This window comes from Tyto alba, unplaced genomic scaffold, assembly GCF_018691265.1.
Source record: "Tyto alba isolate M040663 unplaced genomic scaffold, T.alba_DEE_v4.0 Super-Scaffold_1, whole genome shotgun sequence".
Taxonomy (NCBI): Eukaryota; Metazoa; Chordata; class Aves; order Strigiformes; family Tytonidae; genus Tyto; species Tyto alba.
In genome coordinates, this window is record NW_024881261.1 from 4,463,302 (window position 1) to 4,484,216 (window position 20,915).

The 20,915-nt window shown below is 48.8% G+C and overlaps 1 protein-coding gene across 6 annotated transcripts in view; it reads right to left on the reverse strand.

Moving 5' to 3' along the window:
* Positions 1–20,915, reverse strand: part of LOC104367620 (phospholysine phosphohistidine inorganic pyrophosphate phosphatase) — a 95,594-nt gene that overhangs the window by 42,035 nt on the left and 32,644 nt on the right. The window contains exons 7-9 of one of the 6 annotated variants that reach the window (XR_004406483.2): positions 14,418–14,579; positions 12,537–12,687; positions 8,514–8,540 (exon numbers count right to left, since the gene is read on the reverse strand). The exons of 2 other annotated variants lie outside the window; for them this stretch is intronic. Coding sequence is in view for 3 of the 4 variants with exons in the window: in XM_032988515.2 (XP_032844406.2) it covers positions 8,224–8,536 (313 nt within the window). In the remaining variant the exon portion in view is untranslated. Of the gene's footprint in view, positions 1–6,074; positions 8,541–12,536; positions 12,688–14,263; positions 14,580–20,915 lie in introns of those variants that run through there. 3 more of the 6 variants (XM_032988515.2, XM_032988516.2, XM_032988521.2) reach the window with 3 other exon arrangements.

Below are 20,915 nucleotides of genomic sequence, written 5' to 3' on the forward strand. Positions count from 1 at the left end.
GGACAAGGTAACTGGTAACGAAGCGACTGGCACCTTTCATTATTTTTCCCTGGGAAGGAAACTCCTCCCTGGCACTGCAGCACTGTGTGACACTGGTCAGCACTGTAACATCACAACCGGAGAACACAGTCCAGTTTCATCCCTGTCACAGGGGTTTAGTGGCTGGCGTTGGCAGATTTGTACCCACTTACATCCTGGGCTAAGTTTGTGCCTTAGAAGTCATGTGCTAAATTTATAACGATTCCCTGCCTCACCCCTCTGCAGCTTGGATGTTTCAAGAGGAGCATTGCTGGACTGCTTGTCCTGGAGGATGCTCTTTGCTTCCCACCCGAAATGGAGGCCAGGGGCACGTCTGGAGGCTGACAGTTGGTCCTGGCCCTGGTGGGCATCACCCTGACAGCCCCTTGCAGCTTCCAAGGTCCCCCAAGACACCAGCACCCACCAAAAGGTGCTGCCAGTGCCAAGACCATTTCTAGCTGTGCAATGTAACCAAACCACAGGAGCACCCACTGGCCTGGATGAGCTTTGTTTGCCATCCCAAAGCCCTCAGGACAGCTTAATCCTGTTTTCAAATCTAATCCATTAAACAAATGCATTATCCCTATGCAGATTTGCCTTTTTTTTTTTTTTTTCCTGAGCTCTATCAAAGCGCCATGTCAAGTCCCTCTGTTAGACAAGATTTTTGCAGTGGCATTTCTCTGAGCCCAGATCCCAGCAAAAAACTGCCTAGGACAGACAAACCCTCTGTCCTCCAGCATGCCTGAACTTAGGCTTGGCAACTCACCCCAGGAAACACACCAAAAAATGACATTTTGTGCTTCTCCTGAACCGCATGACCATGTTTTCCAAGCCCTGAATGGTGCAGGAGACACTATGAGCTGCCACCATGCATCAGCCTGCTCTCCTGCACAGCAAGCAGACCCTCTCGAGGATATGTAGCACCATCATTTGATTTTCTGGAGTGCCTTGTTAACTCCTCAGGGCGAGAAACTCCAACAGCACTCGTGGCTCTGCAGTAGCCTACTCCTAACCCATGGCCTGATCAAAACGAAAAAGAAAGACAGCTTACAGAGAGTCGTCCTCTATTTTCTCAAAGCAGAAGACTCCAGGACTCTTGCAAACTAAGGAGACACCTCAGTCCTTTCTCCGCTGTGCTTCCATCTCAAGTTCAGCCCTGACTGCAAATTCCCAGTTACGCCAGGAACAGGCAAGAGTTCAGCAACAGGCAACAGCGACCTCAGCTTCACACCCATTAATTCTGGAGCAAGCCATGGCATGGCATGAGCAAGATGCTGGCCCCCCCATGCTGAGGGGTACGGCCCCATTCGGGGTGCAGGGCCACCAGGGCCGTGCCTGGGACATGGGAGGTGCAGGCAGAGGTGGCAAGCCCCCTGCCCACCTCCTCTTCTGGGTGCTGAACCCCTATGCTACAACTCTCCCCTCTCTCCTCGTGTGTTTTTTGGGGGAGCCAACCAAACCTCTGCACCTTCCTTGGCAGGCGATGCCAGCCTTTAGCCAAAGTGATATTTTCACCTGGTAACCCATTAAGTATTTCCTTCCCTTCACTCTGGTCCAGGTTGAAATCGGTTTTCAAAATACTGAAGGTTTGGTTCCAGTCCAAGGACAGAGGCCCCAAAGCCCTGGCACTGCTTTTGAGGCCGAGCCCTGGACCGTTCTGCCGTCAGTCCGAGACAAGGTCCCGCAGGCAGCTGTGTGCTCCCTCTCCAGCAGCCTGCCAGCACTCCTGCTCCCAAAAGGGTTTGAATAACCTGAGGAAACTGAAATCATACAGAGACGGAACGATTCTGCACTCAGCAGGATGACAATCCAACGCTTCTTAAATAAATATCCTCAAGTTAGAAAAGCATCCTCCAATTTCACAACACTCTTACAGCAACACCTCCAGACACAGAGCAGAACCCCCAGTTTCACCCAGTGAGCTGACACAGGCACGGACAGAGCCTTTTCTTCCCCTCTGTGCTACTCATTTGAACGGTGCTTCCAAGACAGCAGGTCTGCAGAGAAGAACACGTTCTTTTGACTGTCTATTGACATACCTGAAAGTGCTTTTGCAAGATACGAACCCTGGAAGCTGCTGTATCCTTTTCAAAAATCGGCTGCTGTTAAAAAATAATACAGGCAGAGGAGTCCTGCCTCCAAGCCAGAGGCAGGAGGTGGCCAGTGTGCTGGGCTGCTTTGAGCTCGCGCAGGGAGCAGCAGCAATCTGCACCTAGACCTTATCAAGCACAAATGATTCTTTTGTGTGTGCACATGCCTCACATCAACGGTGTGGGGGCAAAAGTAATTGTACTCGGGGCAATAAGAGCGCAGGTTTTAAAGGCTGGGAGACAGGTGCTCTGAGGGTATAAATCAGCATCGGTCCACTGGCTTCCGCAGAGCCCGTGCAACTCACCTGTTTGAGGACTTGGCTGGACGTTTATCCCGACCATCTAGCTGCCACAGGCACTGTAAATTAAATTTCAACAAAGCCCACCAGGCACAAGCTTTGTGCACAAGAGGCAAGGGCATCTTACCAGAAAAAAAAAAAAACAAAAACAAACAAACAAAAAAAACAACAAACAAACAAAAAACAAACAAGCCAACAAATCTGCATAGGGCTTCTCTTGTATTTTTTTCACATCATGACCTCAGCTGGGGTCATGACTGAACCAACTTCATGTTAATGGGAACAGTCTAAAAGCAGCCGGCCAGCATGCTGAACTGCCTTTCAGTGTGCTCAAGCCAAAGAGCTCCAGCGCTGGATTCAAGGGGCTGGTTACAGTTCCCAGCCTCTCCAGTGACCAGCACGGAGGCCCTGAGCAGTGATCTGCAGATAGCACCTATCCTAAATCATTTTGTCTCCTGGAACAGGGCATCTGGCAAAGAACAGAGCCCCTCTGCCTCGCCCCCACCCTCCCACTGCATTTTCAGGTCCTCCAAGCCCTTTCAATATTAAAGATCAAGCCGCCCGCTTCTTCCATCTATACTAAACAACTGTCTGTGTGACACGGAGACAACCCATCAGGCCTCAGGGCTGTTCAGGGATCTGTTTCTGGTTTGCAGCTTTATTATATGGATGGTATCTTTGTAGACATTTCTACAATCACGTTCAGGATCTTTCCTCTCTGTACGCACTCGGTCCTGCTGTGAAAGGCAGGCAGGAGTTCTGCCGCCTCTGCGCTCGCTCACCGGGCATTCCGTACTGATTCTCTGATACTTCCAAAGCAATTGGAAAAAAATAATTATAAGAAAGATTTCTTCCGGGGCTATGCAATTCTTCAAAGTTGGGAGCATATGAATAGTCAAGTTGAAATTGAGCATGCCGCAGTTTAAACCATCTGAAAGTTAATTTTACCATATGGCATCAAAGAAACTTGTTCTCCCTCTCCAATCTCATCTGCTTTTGCAAGAGGATTTCCTGTCCAGCTGGAGTATCCCTGGTCTGGGCTGTGCACCGCAGGAGCTGTGTGTTCAGGGCAGCCGGCACTGCCTGAAACACTGCCGGGAGAGCCGAGCTGCTGGTCGGCCAGGGACCGTGTCCCTCACATGTCACACAAGGGGCCAAATCCTCCCTGCCACCAGCCAAAGCCAAGTTTACCTTGAGCCAGTGAGGACCGAAGAGTTAGGCCCAAGGTATACATGGTATCTATGGCCTAGCAAATAAGGGAACGCAATTGTTCTTTTTTTTTTTTATTTTTAACTTACCAATAGAGCAGAAGATGAACCCAGCAGGAAGAAATTCCAGCTTTCCTTTTAAATTAAAATAGATCCATAAAATCCTGCTAAGTCTATCAGCTAATGCAAGCACTGGGAGGCACCTTAAATACACTTCCCACGCACAGGGTATGTTACAATCATTACATTTAAAAGTCACCGGGGTCTAAGTTTAAAAACAAAAACTACACATACGTTCCTTCCTCCCAAACTTCACTGCATACCCACTCTCTCCTCCTGACCTATTTCTGCTAACGTAGGGAACCCGATCTTGGAAAAGCTCTCAAAGAGAACAGAAATAATGGTGAGTCAGCGATCACCAGATTGTCAAATGTGATGTGTCAACTCCAGCCCAGTGGCACCTCCCGGTGTGCTAAACCTGTTTGATTGCAGGAATTACTACAGGTGGGAGTCAAGAAGAGTAATTTCTTCACGTCCAGTAGATCAATGATCTCCAACAGCTATCAGATCTATTCACAGATTAGAAAGAAAGACAGAAAAAGAAAATGAAATGTCTTTAATGTTCCTACCATGCAGGGCACTGCATATGCAAAATATATGTGTATATGTATAAAAAGTAAATTAGATTCAGATATCAAAAGCTGCACCTGAAGGTCTATGACGATTTTTCATCAATGCATTTTCAATGCACTTTTCAGGTGAGATTACAGCTGAATAGTCGAACGCAAGCGAAAGGCAGGGAGCAGCAGTCACCCAGTCCCCACTGCTGGGTGGAAAACTGGGCCCCACGTTGGCATACGATGTGGGTCATGTCACTTAAAGCTGGAGCAAATGAAAAGCAACACGCCGCTTGCTTTTTTAAGGTTCAGCTGCTTTAGGGAGCTTGCTTTTTTTTAAGGAAAGGCTGCTCCAGTGCTGTTAGGAAATGGGATTGTGGTGAAACAGGCCTGCCCAGCCGGAGATGAGGAGCTGGGTCGGACAGAGGAACTCAGTGTCTTTGATGCCATCTACTGGAAAGGCACCTCCACGACCTGGGACCTGCTGCTCTGCTGGAAACAAAAAAATTACGACTTTCTCCCATGGGGAGTTGGATGCTGCAAGCGGGATGCAGGCTGAGAAAAGCTGCCCGGGCCAAGTGATGCTCTGCAGGATCCACGGACGCACTGGGACCTCCAACAGTGCAGCCGAGGTTTTTGGGAACATGGTGTGCTGGTCCTGCGAGCCTGCAGATGTCCAAACAAAACCAGGGAGGAAGGCAGAGCCCAAGGAACGAGGACTGCCATGGGAAAGGAGGGCAAGGAAGAGGGAGTCCCTGGCTGTCAGGGTCAATCTACAGGAGATTATGGCCCTCTTAGGAAGGGAGAGGAGGGACAGAGCAGCCATTTAAGGGAGGAAGGGCTTCCTTCGCTTCCATCTACAGCCCAGTGCAGGTACTAGTCTCTGAAACCAGACAAAGCTGGGCTGTTGCCCTTAAGTAACAAGAGAAGCAAGATTTGGATGGTATGACTGAAACTCCTGAGATTTTCCCATGAGGATGGACCAAACTTTGTCAAGTCACTCAACAGTGCTGACTAGGTTTTCCTCCCCACCCTTGTCCTTTTCAGTGCACCAGACAGGCTTATTACAAGAAAACTAAGGCTCATTCACCTGCTTGTTTCACATTTCCATTTTTCTGATGCTGATGCTGTTTCCCCCCTAACACGCTGGTCAGATGCCACCGTCTGCGACAGCCCCGGCACTATCTGCAGTTCCCAAATTACTGGAGGGTGCTTTGTGCAAGCACTCTGCAAGACATAGAAACAACACCGGGATGCTTTTTTGAGTCCTAGCTATTTTAGGAAGGTGTTAAATACCATATTTATTCTCCTGGGGGGATTATTTGGGGGTTTTTGTGCCTTTTCTTTAAGAATCCCAGCAGATAAGACCAAGACTGGCCCAAGGTTGTTTTTTTTCTGTCCCAGCAATTACGATTTGCAAAAAGGAAATGTCCCAACTCCATGGCATGTGCTGGCTCCGGTTGTGGAGCCAGCATTGACTTGGAAAGCAGGCACAGCAACCTCAGTATAAAGGCCACTGCTCCCACACTGTCTTCTGAAACGAGCTTGACAACATAGCGACAGCCACGTGGCTTTCTGGAGACAGTGGCCCTTCTTTTCCATAAGAATCTGGCCACTCTAGGGAGCATATACCCTGCCCCAAGTCCTCCTGTGGTTTTACAGTCACATACTGCTGTGCCTTTGGAAAGGTCCTCTTTCTTCTCGCTGTACAAAAGATCCAGAAAATAAAGAAAGGAAAAGAACTAGATACCCAGGGGAAGCAGTAAAAATTATGGCAGACAACATGCGGTTGGTACGCAAACTGCAAACTCAGAACAGATAAACCAAGAGGACAAACTTTTCTCAAATCTCCTGTAATTACACAAAACTTCCATGTTATTTGTATGGGCAGCAGGCTGAACAAGACAGAGGAGAAGCCTAAGCTGCCAGCAGATCTTCACATTTTCATGTTGCTTGTAAATCCAATCCAATAAATATACAGTATAATTACACATTATCATGCCAACAGGTTGTTCTTTATCAGTGTGTTGCTTGTGCACAGCTTGGACATACAGCAGAACCGAGAGTTTTCAAAAGGGATAACAAACGTGCCTGGGAAAGTCATTTATTTGGAAATAAAAACCCTTAAACCACCATGGATCATTAGGAACTCATTTGGGATTTGTTTGACTGGTGTAACTCCGAAGCCAGGACCCACTCCCACGAAGCACACCAGTTGCTGGTGCTGGGTTTGTTCTTCAGCCTGCAGGACAGCTCTCTGCCATGTGCTCCCAAAGGGACATCGGAGGTCACAGTGTCCCCAGGGCAGCAGTGGGAGCCCACCAGGACCCCCAGCACCTTCATGCTCCTGCCCAGTCCCCGGATTCAGCGAGGACCCGCAGTGAGCCGGGCTGCAGAACAGCCCCGTCACATGCAATCGCCTCTTCTTGCCTCCCAGCACAGAATGAAGCATAAGAAGAAAGCAAGGCAGACACATAAATAAAGAAACAAATAAATAAAGACAGGAATCTGGGGCAAAGAGACAGAGAAGGAAAAAAAAATGAGGAAAATGAAAGGATGAGCAAAGACTGCATGCAGTAAGGGAAAGCGTTGACTGAGGGACAAAAAAGCAAATTTGGTGTTATTCTGTTCACGAGGCCACATACATCTTTGCTTAGCAGGTTATGCTGCCTCCAGTGTTCCCTGGGCGTCTGCCACAGAGATCTGGCCTGACTCTCCACACAAACAAATGGGATTGATTAAATTCTATCGCACTCTCAAGGATTCCTATAGGCATATGTCCTATACATTTGCAATGCAGAGATCGGGCCAAATTCCCTGCAGAGTAATTGCTATAGAAAACTCTTGTTTTACTGCCTAGTCAATCTTCTAGGAGTTTCCTATAAAGATAGCAGCTCCTGGATTTACTTGGCAATCAGCCACTCTCCAGATGATGGCCACCTGGGATCAAGTTAGTTTGCTAACCGGCCAAGACAGCGCTGAATACAGATGCAGTCTGCACTCGATCCAGTCCCAGCCAAACACCGTATTGCAGCCCTCACATCCAATACAAAAATACTCGGGCAAGACAGTAAGACTCTTGGTTGCTTTTCGTTTCTTGACACCTTCTACCATTTTAGTGGCTGGTCCCATCAACACCGCCTGCCAGGCTGCCTCGGAGGAGAAGAGGAACTGCTGGTAACCGAGCCAGCACCGAAAAGGTCAGGCAGAAGTGAGGACACTGCCCATTACTCTTGTATAGAGGTTGTTTCATGTCTCCACATGTTTGCAGTGCCCTCGCAGGGGGCTGCGAGATGGGGTTTCTCTCCAGCCACTCTCACAGGATCGTGGACTTTTCCATTCAGAAAACACGGGTACACGTGAGCTGGAAGAAGCACCGCAGCTTTTCTGTATGTTTTTCCTTGAGCACTGCTCTCTTGGATAAAACCCACCTGGCCACGTGCATGGGTTTTGTTGGGAGTGTAGCAGGGCCCTGCAGCACAGGCTGGGCTGGTCCAGCTTTCAGCCCCAGATTCCTCTCCACCTACAGAGCCCAGTAATGGTCAGTTTGCTTTTCCCCCAAACCTTTCAACACAGTCTCATTCCTCAGATAAAGTCAGGAGGGCCAACACAGCCTGTCACCGAGGCTCTGGGGGTTACAGCATCCTGCTCAGAAGAGCCTGGCTTTTCCTGGGAAGGGATGCAAGATGTTCCCACACCATCCAAAGGGGATGTCCCCACAGTATCCGAAGGGAACTGTGCGGGAACAGCTCAGCCATCAGCAGCAAGAAGGTCCCTGCTCAGCACCTTCAACCTGTGCAGCAGATGATCTGGGAAGGAGGGCAGAAGAAGTGCACGCGTAGGAACAATGCCAGCATCAGAGAGGGGCTTGAAGGAAGTTTTCAATCACCCTGGTTTGCCCAGCGCCACCCAGAGATGATTTCTGCCCCTAGGACTAGGGTGTATGATGTTGGGCACTGCCTAAGAGCAGGCAGCCAGTGGCATGTTGGTGTCAGGAGGCAGCTGGAGCTGTGGAGACGTGCTCATGTGCAGCCTTACTGAACTTGGCAGGAGCAAGAGCCATGCTGGGACTGGGACAGATGGCTCCATCCAGTCCCCTCATCAACCAGGATTTGGGCTGTTCACAAAACCCCCTCCTTGAGCCTCGGGACGCAGAGTCACCCTGCATGACAGCAGAGTGACCCACGGCCAGGCAGGGACAGTCGCTGGGATGACACTGGGGAGCTGAGCTGCAGGAACCGAGAGCTGCAAAGTTGTTTATCCATCCCATCAGATCCAGTCGCTCCTTTCGATCCAGGAAGCATCTGTCTGGATGAAACGACGCTCTGTGTTATTATTCAGCGTGGGTAAATTTTAAACGTTTATATGGCAAACTCCACTGCTTCCTCTTAATTGTCTTTTTCTTTTGGTAACAGGCTGTGCTTTGTCAGGGACAAAGCCCTTGAGAATGGCGATACTAGTACACAAGTGTGGGGGAGGAAGGTGCCAGAAGAAGCAATTCTGAGCTAAATAACGTACACTGCAGCTGGAACGCAGGGTCCAAGGCACTGACGGAAGGCAAGGAGTTGACTCCATCCCCCCCTCTGTGACCATCCTATTTAACATCTCCTGCAACACACTTCCAAAAACTTCCTAAGAGCCTGTTAGAGCAAATTCTGAGAAACCTTTGTTTACACGACATGAAAACGCTCTCCCAAGATGTGGTGTGGAGAATATTGCTGCAGCTTTTGTTTGTAGCTGAAAGCAATCCCAGGTCGGGATTTCAAGAACACCTCTGCCTCTTGTGACTGGGGTGTGCAAAGTTTTAAAAGTAATTAAAAAAAAAAAAAAAAGACAAAAAACAAACAAACAAACAAACAAAAACCAGGAAAAAGCGATACATGTGGGAGTTACAAGACTTTTTTTTTTCCAGCTCTTCAGGAGTGATGGGAAAGGCTCCCACCAGCTACGAGGCTGCCAGGTATAGATGGCATGCTCCCTCACCCACGGCCGCACCAGAGCTGCTGCACAGCTGGCAGCAGGAGCCAGAAGCCACTCCTAAACCTCCTTCCCACTGCCAGATACTCCACTTGTGTAATTCTTTTGCCCTCCCTGTGGCAGAAAACCGGTGAGCTACAAAGACCTCAGGAAGTTGCTTCGATTTCCTAACACTTGGAGCGGCGGTTGGTTCTCACATTCAACGCCCTGCCTTCAAAAGGGCTGAATGTGGAGCAGAGCTGGCACTAAGGGTCCTAGCTCTGTTCTGGACAGGTGTAGGGGGGCACATTTTGTGTAGCTGTCCCACCATTTTCCCAAGCATATGCAAAAATTCCTTTCTTTGTTTTGCTCAGGCCGTTTCGCCATCTCCCAGGCTAAAAAGCACTGATGTTCCCTAAAAAAACACCAACCCCGCACTATTCATCACCTTACCCAAACTCTTCAGCGTTTGGATGTACGCAAAAATATGAGTCAGGTGCCAAGGTGAGGGGCAGGCAGGGATGGCAGCATGGGAGCTGGGAGCACGGGACTGTAAAGATACTGCTTTGGCAACCAGGGCACCGATACACCCCCAAAACCACATTCAAACCCCTCGTCCCCTCCTGCCTCCCAGATTACCTGACCTGTCTGGAGTTTGTGGCCTTCCCAGTGACGATGCAGCAGTACTGGTGACAACACACCTCTCCTGCCTGTTCGTATGGGAAGGTGTAGCACGCCAGAGCTGCCGCACCAGTTGAGACAGGCAGCCTGATCTAATTGTGTATTCTGCTTTCAACAGTGGCCAGTTTCTGCCAGTGGTTTAGGAAAATGCAGGAGATTTTATATTAGAATTTGTGCCCTGAGGGAAAATTGCCTTTTGAATTTTATTAGTGAGAATTTGGCTTGTGTCTTCAGGCGCAAAGGCTTACGGTGCTACCAAACCCCTTGGACTAACACCCTGACTCGGAAGGAGTCAAAGGAAATTTTCCTTCTGTCTTCTTCAGACCATTATTTTAATTTTTCAGCGTTTGTTGTTTGGGGGTTTGTGTGTGCTTATGACAACCCTAAAATCCCACAGTGCTTGAGAGCTGAACGGGAAATCAAGGCTATGTGTTTCAACTCCTGCAAGGCACGCTGGACTGGAAAAAATGCTTACTTTTTCGTGGTAAGAAAAGAGTAAATATTCAGCCAAAAGGCAACACAGCTCATAAACCCACAAATGCAGACAGGCCTAGCAATAATGAACTTGCTACAAAAAAGATCAGCAACAATTATTAAACCCCAGTCCAGACATTTTCCTCTAGTATTAAGGGATGATAGAAAAAGGGTTTCCAGGCCTGTAGCTCTGCTCCTTTGCCTGCCTTCTTTTCCACAGATTCTGGATAACCTCTCTTTTTTAACAAAGCCTGTGTTGTCCCAAAGGGATTTTCCTTCTTTTGCTGCTATTCCTGCCTCTAGCAGGGGTTTTCAGTTTTGATAAGGCTCTAGGATGGGCAGGTGATATCCACGGCTTGTCACTGGGAAACTGCAGTCACCTCTCCAATTCAAACATTCACTTGCTACTATGACCTTCCCTGCAGAGGGAATTTCTGAATACATATTGCCTCTCCTTACACGCAGGAAAAAAGCACAGATATGCTGGAAAGAGGAAAAAATAGGCAGCTCCTGAAGAGGGGATGGAAGGAGCTTTGTTCCCCTCCCAACAGCACCAACAGCTAAATCAGCCTATGAAGACCAGGTACTTCTTGCCTGCAAAGCAAGTGGAAGAAGAGTGTTTTGACTGATTCCGGCTGATTTTTGGCCTGTGCCTGCCTTCCTGCGCTCCCGCCTGCATGCCCGGTTCCCACGGCCTCTGAGTGGTGACAGAGAAAATAACCAGAGCAGCCCACGGGCCACGCAGATGAACTCCCAAGTATTTAGATTACTAAACTGCTCCTCCATAAATCTAGCTGATCCTCCGCCGCAGGAAAGGGTCCAGGGTGTTAAATAAATAGATGGTAAATTTCAGAGGATTTGGTAAAATTAGGATTGTCGTTACTTTTCCATTCCAAGAAGACTGATCTTGGTTATAATTATCCCAGCTACATCCAGTCTTTTCAATAGCTCATACACTGATAAATGAAGCGTTCACTCTCACAAATGCCTCTCCTTCCCCTGACGTATGCAATGTGTTCCAGATGGATGGAGAAACATTTTTTTTTTTTTTTTTTTTTACACTTGCTTAGCTATTTCCAGGCACCCAGTGGGCCAGAGCACCAGCAGGTGTAAATCAGCAGAGCTCTGCCAATTTACTCCACTCCTTATATCAGGTAAGAATCCGGCCTCCTATTTCTAAACTTAAAATAACATATTGCACATAGGTGATCATCACTGAGCCTCGTCCCATAAATGAGTGCAGTAAGAAAAAACCCCACCAGACAAACACAAAAGATTGTAATTGCACAAATCTCTTTCGGCAGGCAACGCAGCGTGCCTGCCAGCTCCTGGAAAAAGCCACTTTAATTAGGCTGATTTAAATGCAGACAGGTTGTTGGTTTTTTTTTTTTTTTTTTTCTTTCAACTGAGGTCTCTGTAGCCATTATGTACGAACAGGAGTTGGCCTCAGAGTCCTCAGCCAAAACCTTTCGCTCCACTAACGGGAGCCAGGACAGAGGGAAGAGCAACCTCAGCAGAGCCTGTGTGAGCCAGCCCAAAGGAGACCTGCACCTCCAACACCTGACGAAGGGAGACAGAGATGCTTTTGGGATGAAAAAGGTCAGTGCTGCCCTGTGGAGGAGCATACTCTCCCTCTGCCCAGCCACGCTGGTCCTCCGTGGTGCCCAGGCTTTCCTCTGTGCACTGTGATTTTCCGAACGCTTGCCCGGGGCCAGCTGGGAGCCCATCTGCAGCAGGGCTGAGCCCACACAGATGCCCCCGCAGTGGCTACAAGCGGCGATTCCAACGTATGTTTATGTGTAATGCTCAAATACTTTCAAACTATAGCACGTGAGCAACTGACCCTGTGGCCAGCGTTGGTTTGAACCTCCGTGCCTCTTGTCCCCGCGTGCATAGTTAAGGCAGGATCTCAAAGCTCTGCTCCAGAAATAAATGCATTAATGTTTGCATTTCGCTGTCAGAAAGGCATGGGAGAAAAATCCACGTGGAAACCAGTGACTGGCAAGGTGAAAAAGTTGCTCTGTAAGTGCCCCCCCCCCCATACGAGGCCGTGGCTGCTCTGCGCGATGGGGAGACAAGGATTCGGCGTGAGGAAGGGGATGTGAGCGTTTCATTAAGGACTGCTCCTCACAGCGCATGCACAATACGGTTGAATTCATGCTGCTACAGTCTTTTAACACGTAATATTTTTACCTGAACGTTGCTTGACAACTTGTACTACAGACAGCAGTGTTGGTCATCACCGTGCCTCTGGCCAGCATCTCACAGCCAACGAGCCCGCTCCCTCTTCCCAAGTCCTCCGCACCCACCTCCAGCTCCGTGTGTGAAACAACAGGTTGGCAGTCTAGGGACGTGTTTTCAAAGAAACACAGCTTCAAAAGCTTATATGGATAAAAATCCAGCTTTGTGCAAAACTACTGTATCATGAAGCTCGGGGACTGTGGAGAGCAGGCTGATCAGCTGTGCCAAAAACTGCAGGAAGGGACTTTTCAAGGCAAAAGTCCATTTGCTTTGGTAAAAGCCAACTCCCCACCTCTCTACATAGTTTAAAGATGACAAGGAAGTCGAGCATTTGCTAGAACATCTCAACCAGCAAGGAAAAATAAAGAGCTTCGTCTGCAATAAAAGCCAGCTCTTCTAGTGTGTGCCTTGCTTTCATTTATGTCAGCTCCATTAGTGCCCTGTGAAACAACGTGTCTGTAATGGAGCAGCTGACCTACAGTGGGACTGGCACTCACCACTAGCACACACAAGATTTATTCCAGCTGTTTAAGTTTAGGTCCCTGCCTTTCAAACAGTTATTCCAGTTAGACTGCACTTAATAAAAAGTATCATAAACTCACAGAATCACAGTATGGTTTGGGTTGGAAGGGACCTTAAATCCCATCCAGTGCCCCCCCCCTGCCCTGGGCAGGGCCCCCTTCCCCCAGCCCAGGGGGCTCCCAGACCCGTCCAACCTGGCCTTGAACCCTTCCAGGGAGGGAGCATCCACATCTTTTCTCTGGGCACCCTGGGCCAGCGCCTCACCACGCTCACAGGGAACAATTTCTTCCTTACATCTGATCTAAATCTCCCCTCTTTCAGTTTAAAAATGTTACCCGTTGTCCTACCCCCACCCCCTGACCCAGAGTCCCTCCCCACCTTTCCTGCCCCCCCCTTTAAGCCCTGGGAGGCCGCTCGAAGGGCTCCCCAGAGCCTTCTCTTCTCCAGGCTGAACCCCCCCAACTCTCTCAGCCTGGCCCCCCAGGGGATCTGCTCCAGCCCCCCAGCATCTCCGTGGCCTCCTCTGGCCCCGCTCGAGCAGCTCCGGGTCCTTCTGCTGTTGGGGGCCCCCGAGCTGGCCCCAGCACTGCAGGGGGGTCTCCCCAGAGCGGAGCAGGTGTCCTGTGGCAGTGGGGTGGCACTGGATGATCTTTAAGGTTCCTTCCAACCCAAACCATTCTGTGATTCTATAATTCTATGATAAGGTAAAACTCTTCCCCTCTTTTCATTATCACTGTTGGTTAAAAATGCCCAGCAGTATGCATGAAATTAGCTCTTGACATAGTGTTTACATAGCAACAACAGTTTTTTCAGCCTCATTTGGGACTCAGAGACCAAACACTGCCCACGGTTGTGCTTTAGGCATCTTTGATATAACAGCATTATAAATATATAATAAGAATTTAAAAGGCAGAAGGAAAATAGATGATGGAGACAGCCCGTCTAAATATCACACTTAGCTCTCATCATCTGAAAAGAGTTACAGATTCCAGCGTGCACTCATCAACACTGAGGCAAAGGTGTCCTCGTTAGAGGATGAGCACAGGGGTCACCTGGCAGCATCCAGGGGGAAAAAGACATCAAATTTCACAGGAAAACTGCATTTTTTACACACTGTCATTTTTAAAGAAGACAAAGAAGCTTAGCACATAAACATGAGGAGCTGGGTTCAAGCAATTTGGATTTAAAACAACATAACCAAGGTCATGCACGCTACTTGGGCACAGATTTGTATCAAATCCATGAAGGTTAGCCTGGGCAAAGCTGCTTTCAAAGAGCAGGGAGCTGAAACTAAGGGAGGTCATTCAGTACCTGGCCATCTTGGATGCTTCCATGGCCACCGTGAGCAGTATCCACACACTTGCAAATGGAAATCATGCAGATTCAAACCACAGCTGTGACTGATATCACCAGATATCACTGGGTGGGCTGGTGGTCAGAACCTCGACTGTAGCTCAGTAACTTTTAGCACACCTAAAAGGAAACAAAACTATCATATTCATGGGACAGGCTCTGCCTGAATGGGACCTTTCTTTGCTTCTATCATCTCCCCTTGAGTGATACACAGGCAACACTCCCAAAACCCTTTTCCAACATGCAGCTCTGATCTTTCTCCTCCATCTTCGGGTCTTTTCTTCCCCATTCCCTCCTTCCCCTGATCCATTGGCACAGCAAACATGCCTCCTGATTATCAGTTGACACAGGCGTTTAGCACTCCTGCGCAGAGAGCAACGAATTTGGAAGCTTTTCCAACTTCCCCTCCAGATGATGTCACCCTGGGCGGGCGCCAGGCTGGGTTACAAGCGAAAATCCTTCACTTCAGGGTCAGACATCCTCCTATTTTTAGGCCTGATTTCAGTGTCGTGCAGCCAACAGCCAAGCTGAACAGCTCACGTTATTCAACTGCAACCGCCTGCTGGGGTTTGAACAAAGCTCGGCTTTGTGGCAGGTGAAGGGGCTCTGCAGCACAGGAGCCCCTTTTAAAGGCAAGTGGCAGCTGCTTTGCTCGGCACGGTGCTCCGGCGGTTCACGCCAAGAAGAAAAGCACTTCAATCTCCCGCCCACCCTCCACAAACTGCAACTGCAAATCCAAAATCAGGGTCTGGATTTGATCTGGCACGGCGGAGCACTGCTGGCTGCATCCTGCCCCACGTAGCCCTCTGGAAATTTGCACCGTGAGAAACCCGTCTCCTCCAGTACAAACTGGGAACCGGCAGGGTCCCGGGGGATGGGGAAGAAGGACCCTGCAAAGCACAAGGTGTTGTGCAGCCCACAGCCTGTGAGCTAACACGCACCCGCCCGGCTCTGCTAACTCCATCACCCAGCCAGTGGAAAAACTCTGCACTAATTTTTCTGCTTGCAACAGACTGATCAGCCGATGCTTACGCAGTCCTTTGGTCATTTAAGCAAGCGATGTGTTGCTGTGGGTAGAGCTGGTCCCCACCAAGCCCAGCCTGGGCAGGGGGCAGAGGAAGCTTCCCCAGAGCACATCCAGATCTGCTTGGCCTGCTTTAGGACAAGAGGGCTTCCAGCTACAGGTGCCCAGCTCCCTCTGCAAAGGCAACTCGGAGGGACCAGCTTGGGTGTTTGCTCTGCTGCTGTTGGAAACGGGGCAGGATGACTCAAAAAAAAAGATCCTTTTTTTTTTTTTTTTTTTTTCCTGCAAGAATGCAGCCGTCTGCAGCAGCACAGCGACATGAGCTGCACAGCCAAGCTTCCCACCTAGGGACAGGCTGTGCAACTTCGCTTGTGTGTAGAGAGAGTGACAGCGGTTACAACGGGTTGGGAGTGAGTGGAAGCTGGAAGGACAAACCTGACACCCTCTCCTCCCTGCACACCTCCGAGGGCACTCAGAGCGTGCCTGGGAAGGGAAAAGCAACCGGGAACTGTGAAATGAAAGCATCAGCTGGCATAAGGAAAGTAATGTGCAAGAAACACGGCCAAGATCAACGACTGGAGCGAGTCCCTGGAGGCACCACAGAAATTGTATTCACACGGGAATGGGCCTACGGACTGGGGGCAGAATTTAGCGGAGGGTTAGTCCCAGCTGATCGTGCGGGCCTGCGTAGCCTCAGTCAGAGCGGCGTTACAAAGAAAAGGAAAAAGCTTTCGAGTTGAGCTGCAGGTCGATATGAGGGGTGACAGTACTTGCAGGGGGCTGAAGCCGCCGGGGGCTCCCCAGCCCCGCTCCCCACAGCCCTCGAGGCCCATCACCATTTTTAGGGAGGCCGACGGCTCGAGTTTAAAGACTCGACACAGGATGCAGACCCCATGCAACAGCCCCGGCCCCGCGTGCTGAACAGGCTCATCTTTCAGCAACCCCTGAGCGCGCAAGGCCGAGGCGTAACCGTGCACAATGAGCGAAAACCACAGACAAGAACAATCGCCTTTCAGGGCACAAAGTGTGAACATGAGTCACGTCCCAGTGCCAGCTGCAAGCCGTCCCCAGCCCCAGCGAAGAGCAGCGCCCGGAGCTGGCAGGGGAGCACTGCTCTTCACCCAAACCCCTTTTCTCACGTCACGCCCTCACTCCTGCCGCAGCACCTGAGCACTCACGTGCAGAGCAATCGCAGTTTCCCGGCGCTTGCAGAAGACCTAAAGCTGGCACGGAGGGGTGCTTCATTTTTAACTCCGCACCCCAACAAACACTCGGCCCCGTCACCTCTGTGGCCGCCGGAAAAGCCACACGGACAAGCCCCCAGCGTGGCTCTGGGGCCGTGATGGCTGGTGGTCCCCTGAGCACCCACCTCCCCCTACAAACGCACGGCCGTGTGCCCGAGCGATGAAACACAGGGCCCTGCTCTGAATCTCAGGAGCAGAAAACACGATGGCGACTGGGCAGCCACTGTGGGCTTGTTGGTTAAACCCAATCTCGGGGGGTGGGGTGGGGTGGGGGGGAAAATGAATGTCACTAGCTAAACCTGCAGGTGACCCTCCAGCACCCGTGGGCCACTCAGCACAGTGTTAAAGCGCGAATACTTGGTTGCTTTGTGCTTTCAGAGTGCCGGCACAAAGTAATGCTCCAGCACCGTGGCTCCTGAGCATGTTTACAGTGAGAGCAAGAGCCCAAGCCAGAAGATTAAATCTCAGATACCGAACCATTTGCTCCAAGGGAGTTACATCAGCAGCTGACTTGGCCTGCCTCTCTCTTGTTTGCTTCTCTTTCCCTTTGAAAACAAGGCTCTGCTTTGGTTTTATCAATCAGAGCAGCCTCCTCTCCGGCCATGCTCCGTGTGCTGCTCGCTGAGAGGACTCCACGCACCAAGTGAGCCGGGATGGCATTTAACTATGGGAAAAAAAAAAAAAAAAAATATGCAGAGAAGAGGAACCTGCGTTTTAAAAAAAAGGAAATCTCTAGTGAAACCACAATTGTGCAGCTGTCCCAGCTCTGCCATTTCTGCAGCACATTTCAACATGCTCATTAGCATTTTTACGGAAATAAAGTAGTTAGCGATTGGTATGGTATTCATCATCGCTGTCAACTGTTGAACAAGCTAATACAGCTCGGCATTCTGCAAGTGACAAGTGTTGAGAAACACTGCTGCGCTCGGCCGGCTCCCAGGACTGCTTTGCTGGGGGATTTTTCTACTGCAGCCTTATGCTGGTGCTGAGAAAAGGCTCCTGAAGATAAAAATAAGCAAGGACCTGGTCCCTGTCCCATCTTGCAGAGGGCATGGCTCGGGCTTGTAGCAAGGAGGGAGGCTGGGGGTCTAGCAGGAGCTAGAGGTGGATCTGTCCTACTAAAAGCCTGCGGGTCCCCTCGGGTGGGCAGCTCGGGGGAGGCCACGGGCGTCTGCAGCGACAGCGGGTGCTGTGCAGGAGGTGAACACGCCCTGTGGAAACCCTGGAAAGCCCCCGAGCTGCCTCCTTTCAGGCAGTCCTGCCACCGCCACCTCAGCTCGCGAATGATGTCTCTGCAGGGAGGAGAAAAACACAAACATGTTGGACAAGCAGCTGCCAAGGGCTCTGGTGTTACTCACGCAGGTGCATGAGTGTACGTGGATGTGTCGGGTGGAGGATGGCTGCCAGCCCACGCGGGAAGAGCGTGTACTACCAAGACATCGAGGCACCAGAGCAAAAGAGAAGGAAAGCAAAATGGCCATTAGCTTTGGATGCTTTTCAGAGAGGGTCTGGAAGTGGTTTAGTCCCATACATCAAGCCCACCCGAGCCACGTGCCCTCCCAGGTCCCACTGCCTCTTGCTTCTAGTAGCAGATACTGGTACCGCCTCCTCCTCTTTCAACACTTTATTTATCAACTTCGGGAGAGGAGAAATGGAAACCTTCAAGGCAGCTGTGTCTGCTACTGCATGCGTCGGGTGGATGTGAAGCAAGAGGGGGAAGCAAAACTGCAGCACAGGCTGATGTGGTCACTACCATCTTGATTTGAAAAATGCAAATTGCTTCCTTCCATAAGTGTGTGAGATGTGACAGCTGATTGGAGTAGGACTGCTAAGGGAAAGTTGGTCGTTAGGCAGGTAGAGAGAGGAACTGTTGAGACTGCTGATTAAGACTGCTCTTCCTCACTGACCTGATACATTTCTCCCTTATTTATACTTGCCCCTACTCTCATCACAGACTGATCTCCTTTCTGATATTCAGACTCATTTTTTCAGAGCAGGACATAAGCATACATACAGCGCTTAGTATGGCTACATCCTGAGCACCTCTGCGTCCTTCAGTTTTATTACAGTACCAATGAGTAAATTAACATGGTAATAAAAAAAAAACCAAAAACTCCCATTTCTCTTTTAGACTGAAGATAATTAAATTTACACATTAGTTACAATGTTGCAGAACTCTCTATTCCCCTCCTTTCTCCCTTCAGGTGTGTTTTAGCTCAGGTATAATCTGCATTTAGAACAGGATAGAACAGAACAGAACAGAACGTAACGGAATAGAATAGAATAGAATAGAATAGAATAGAATAGAATAGAATAGAATAGAATAGAATAGAATAGAATAGAATAGAATAGAATAGTTCAGTTGAAAGGGACCTACAACAATCATCCAGTCCAACTGGTATTTCTAATATCAAATAGTAGCTTTACTGAACGTAAACACTTGGTTATGTTAAGGAAACAGAAATATTCAAGACACACAAAATATGATTCTTTACAGTCAGAGGGTAAAATCTTCTGCTTCCCAGGTTCACCACCTGTAGTTCAACGATAACATATTTCCAATGCAATTTGTTATTTTGCATTGCAAATGGCTATATCCTGCACTGAAAAGTAGATGGTTGGAGTACAACACCATACTACAGCATCAAGAACTTAGACTTTCTCATAGGCCACTTACTCCTAAAGCACCAGATACTAAAAATGTAATTTCTGTGTCTGGATGCTTGAACGTACTGGGAAAATTTAAGGCTGCTGTCAGACAAGTATGCGTATGCTAAGGCACTGCAGTACTTACTCTGAACTACTTCTACAAAGCTGATGAAAAGATTACAGTAAACAAATCATGGTCAAGGAATTGATAAACACGTGTGAAGATCCTCATGTGGACAGAGCAGTGACTTGAATGTGCAGTAAATGGTGAGTAAGACTATGCCTTGGGATTGACTGCAATCAGCTATCATGTTAAAATGAAAACAGACTTGCTGACACCAGGTTTTAATAAACATTGCTTAAGACGTTAACTAACATGAATTATAATACAACTTTTTACTGTGTAAATATGGGTTGGAAGTCTTTCCATTTAATACTTGAAACAGGCTTATCAGGACTGTGAGGCCATCAAAATGCCTCTGGTTCTGTTTCAGCACAAAGGGAGTGCCTCTGCCTGTTCGTTCGCATTACGCACTTTTGGTATGCTCCACCGAGACCCAGGAGATGTGAACAAACTAATAAAATTGTTCATCTTGGCTGTGGTTAGTAACACAGCGAGCAAGAAAGCAAGGGTGGAGGGATGCTGCTTCTCTGCAGCGCAGTAAGATGTGACTATTTCCTTGCAAAAGGTGCAATGAGCTTTCATTTATTAATACAGCAACAGCTGTGAATTTATCTATGGGTGGAAATCTTTTTTTTTTTTTTTAAGAATAATTTGATAACTTCATTTAGGATGTTATTATAACCCACCTTGTTTTTGTCAATCCTTAATCAGTTGGCAATGACAGACTTTTCCTTTTGGTCTTGATCACATCTGGATTTTTCTTCTGGTGAGCCAATTTCCTATAAATCTGTACAAATTCTGTATGTTTTCTTCAATCAGTTAAGAGGAACAGATCACAAGCCATTTTACTAAGAAAGTCGGGATAATTTTTCTTAGAGGGTAATTATAAAGTAGGGAAACTGAAGAACGGTAACATGAAGTAACTTGACCCAGTTTTCCCAGAGAACAGTGGCAGAGCTGGAGGGAGGTGACAGCTCTCACGGGCCTCGATCCTTTCATCCTCCATCCCTGGGATATCCTTGATGTCCGTAACGAGGCAGCTCAGGGATGTTGCAGGATCAGCCACGGCTGTGAGATAAATCCCTAATCAAACAAAGAAAACCTCACGTGGGCACTGAGAGGGGACGAGCCCATATTGCCAGACTCTGAAACTGTTTTGGAGCCCACAGGCAAGCAGGGGCAGTGGGTACCACTGCCATGAATATTCCTTGCTACTGCCTCATACCAGCAATGGAAAATTCTTTACTTACAAATCAAGACCTGTAAATAACAACAAGGAGAAAGGGGTAAGTAATTCTTCTACCCTGCCAAGAACCACCTGCAATTTGATGCACTGACGCACCTGAAAGCTGTTTCCAATTTTACAGGGGGACAGTTGGAAAAGCCTCAAAGTACTTTTTCTCTGCTCTAACTTG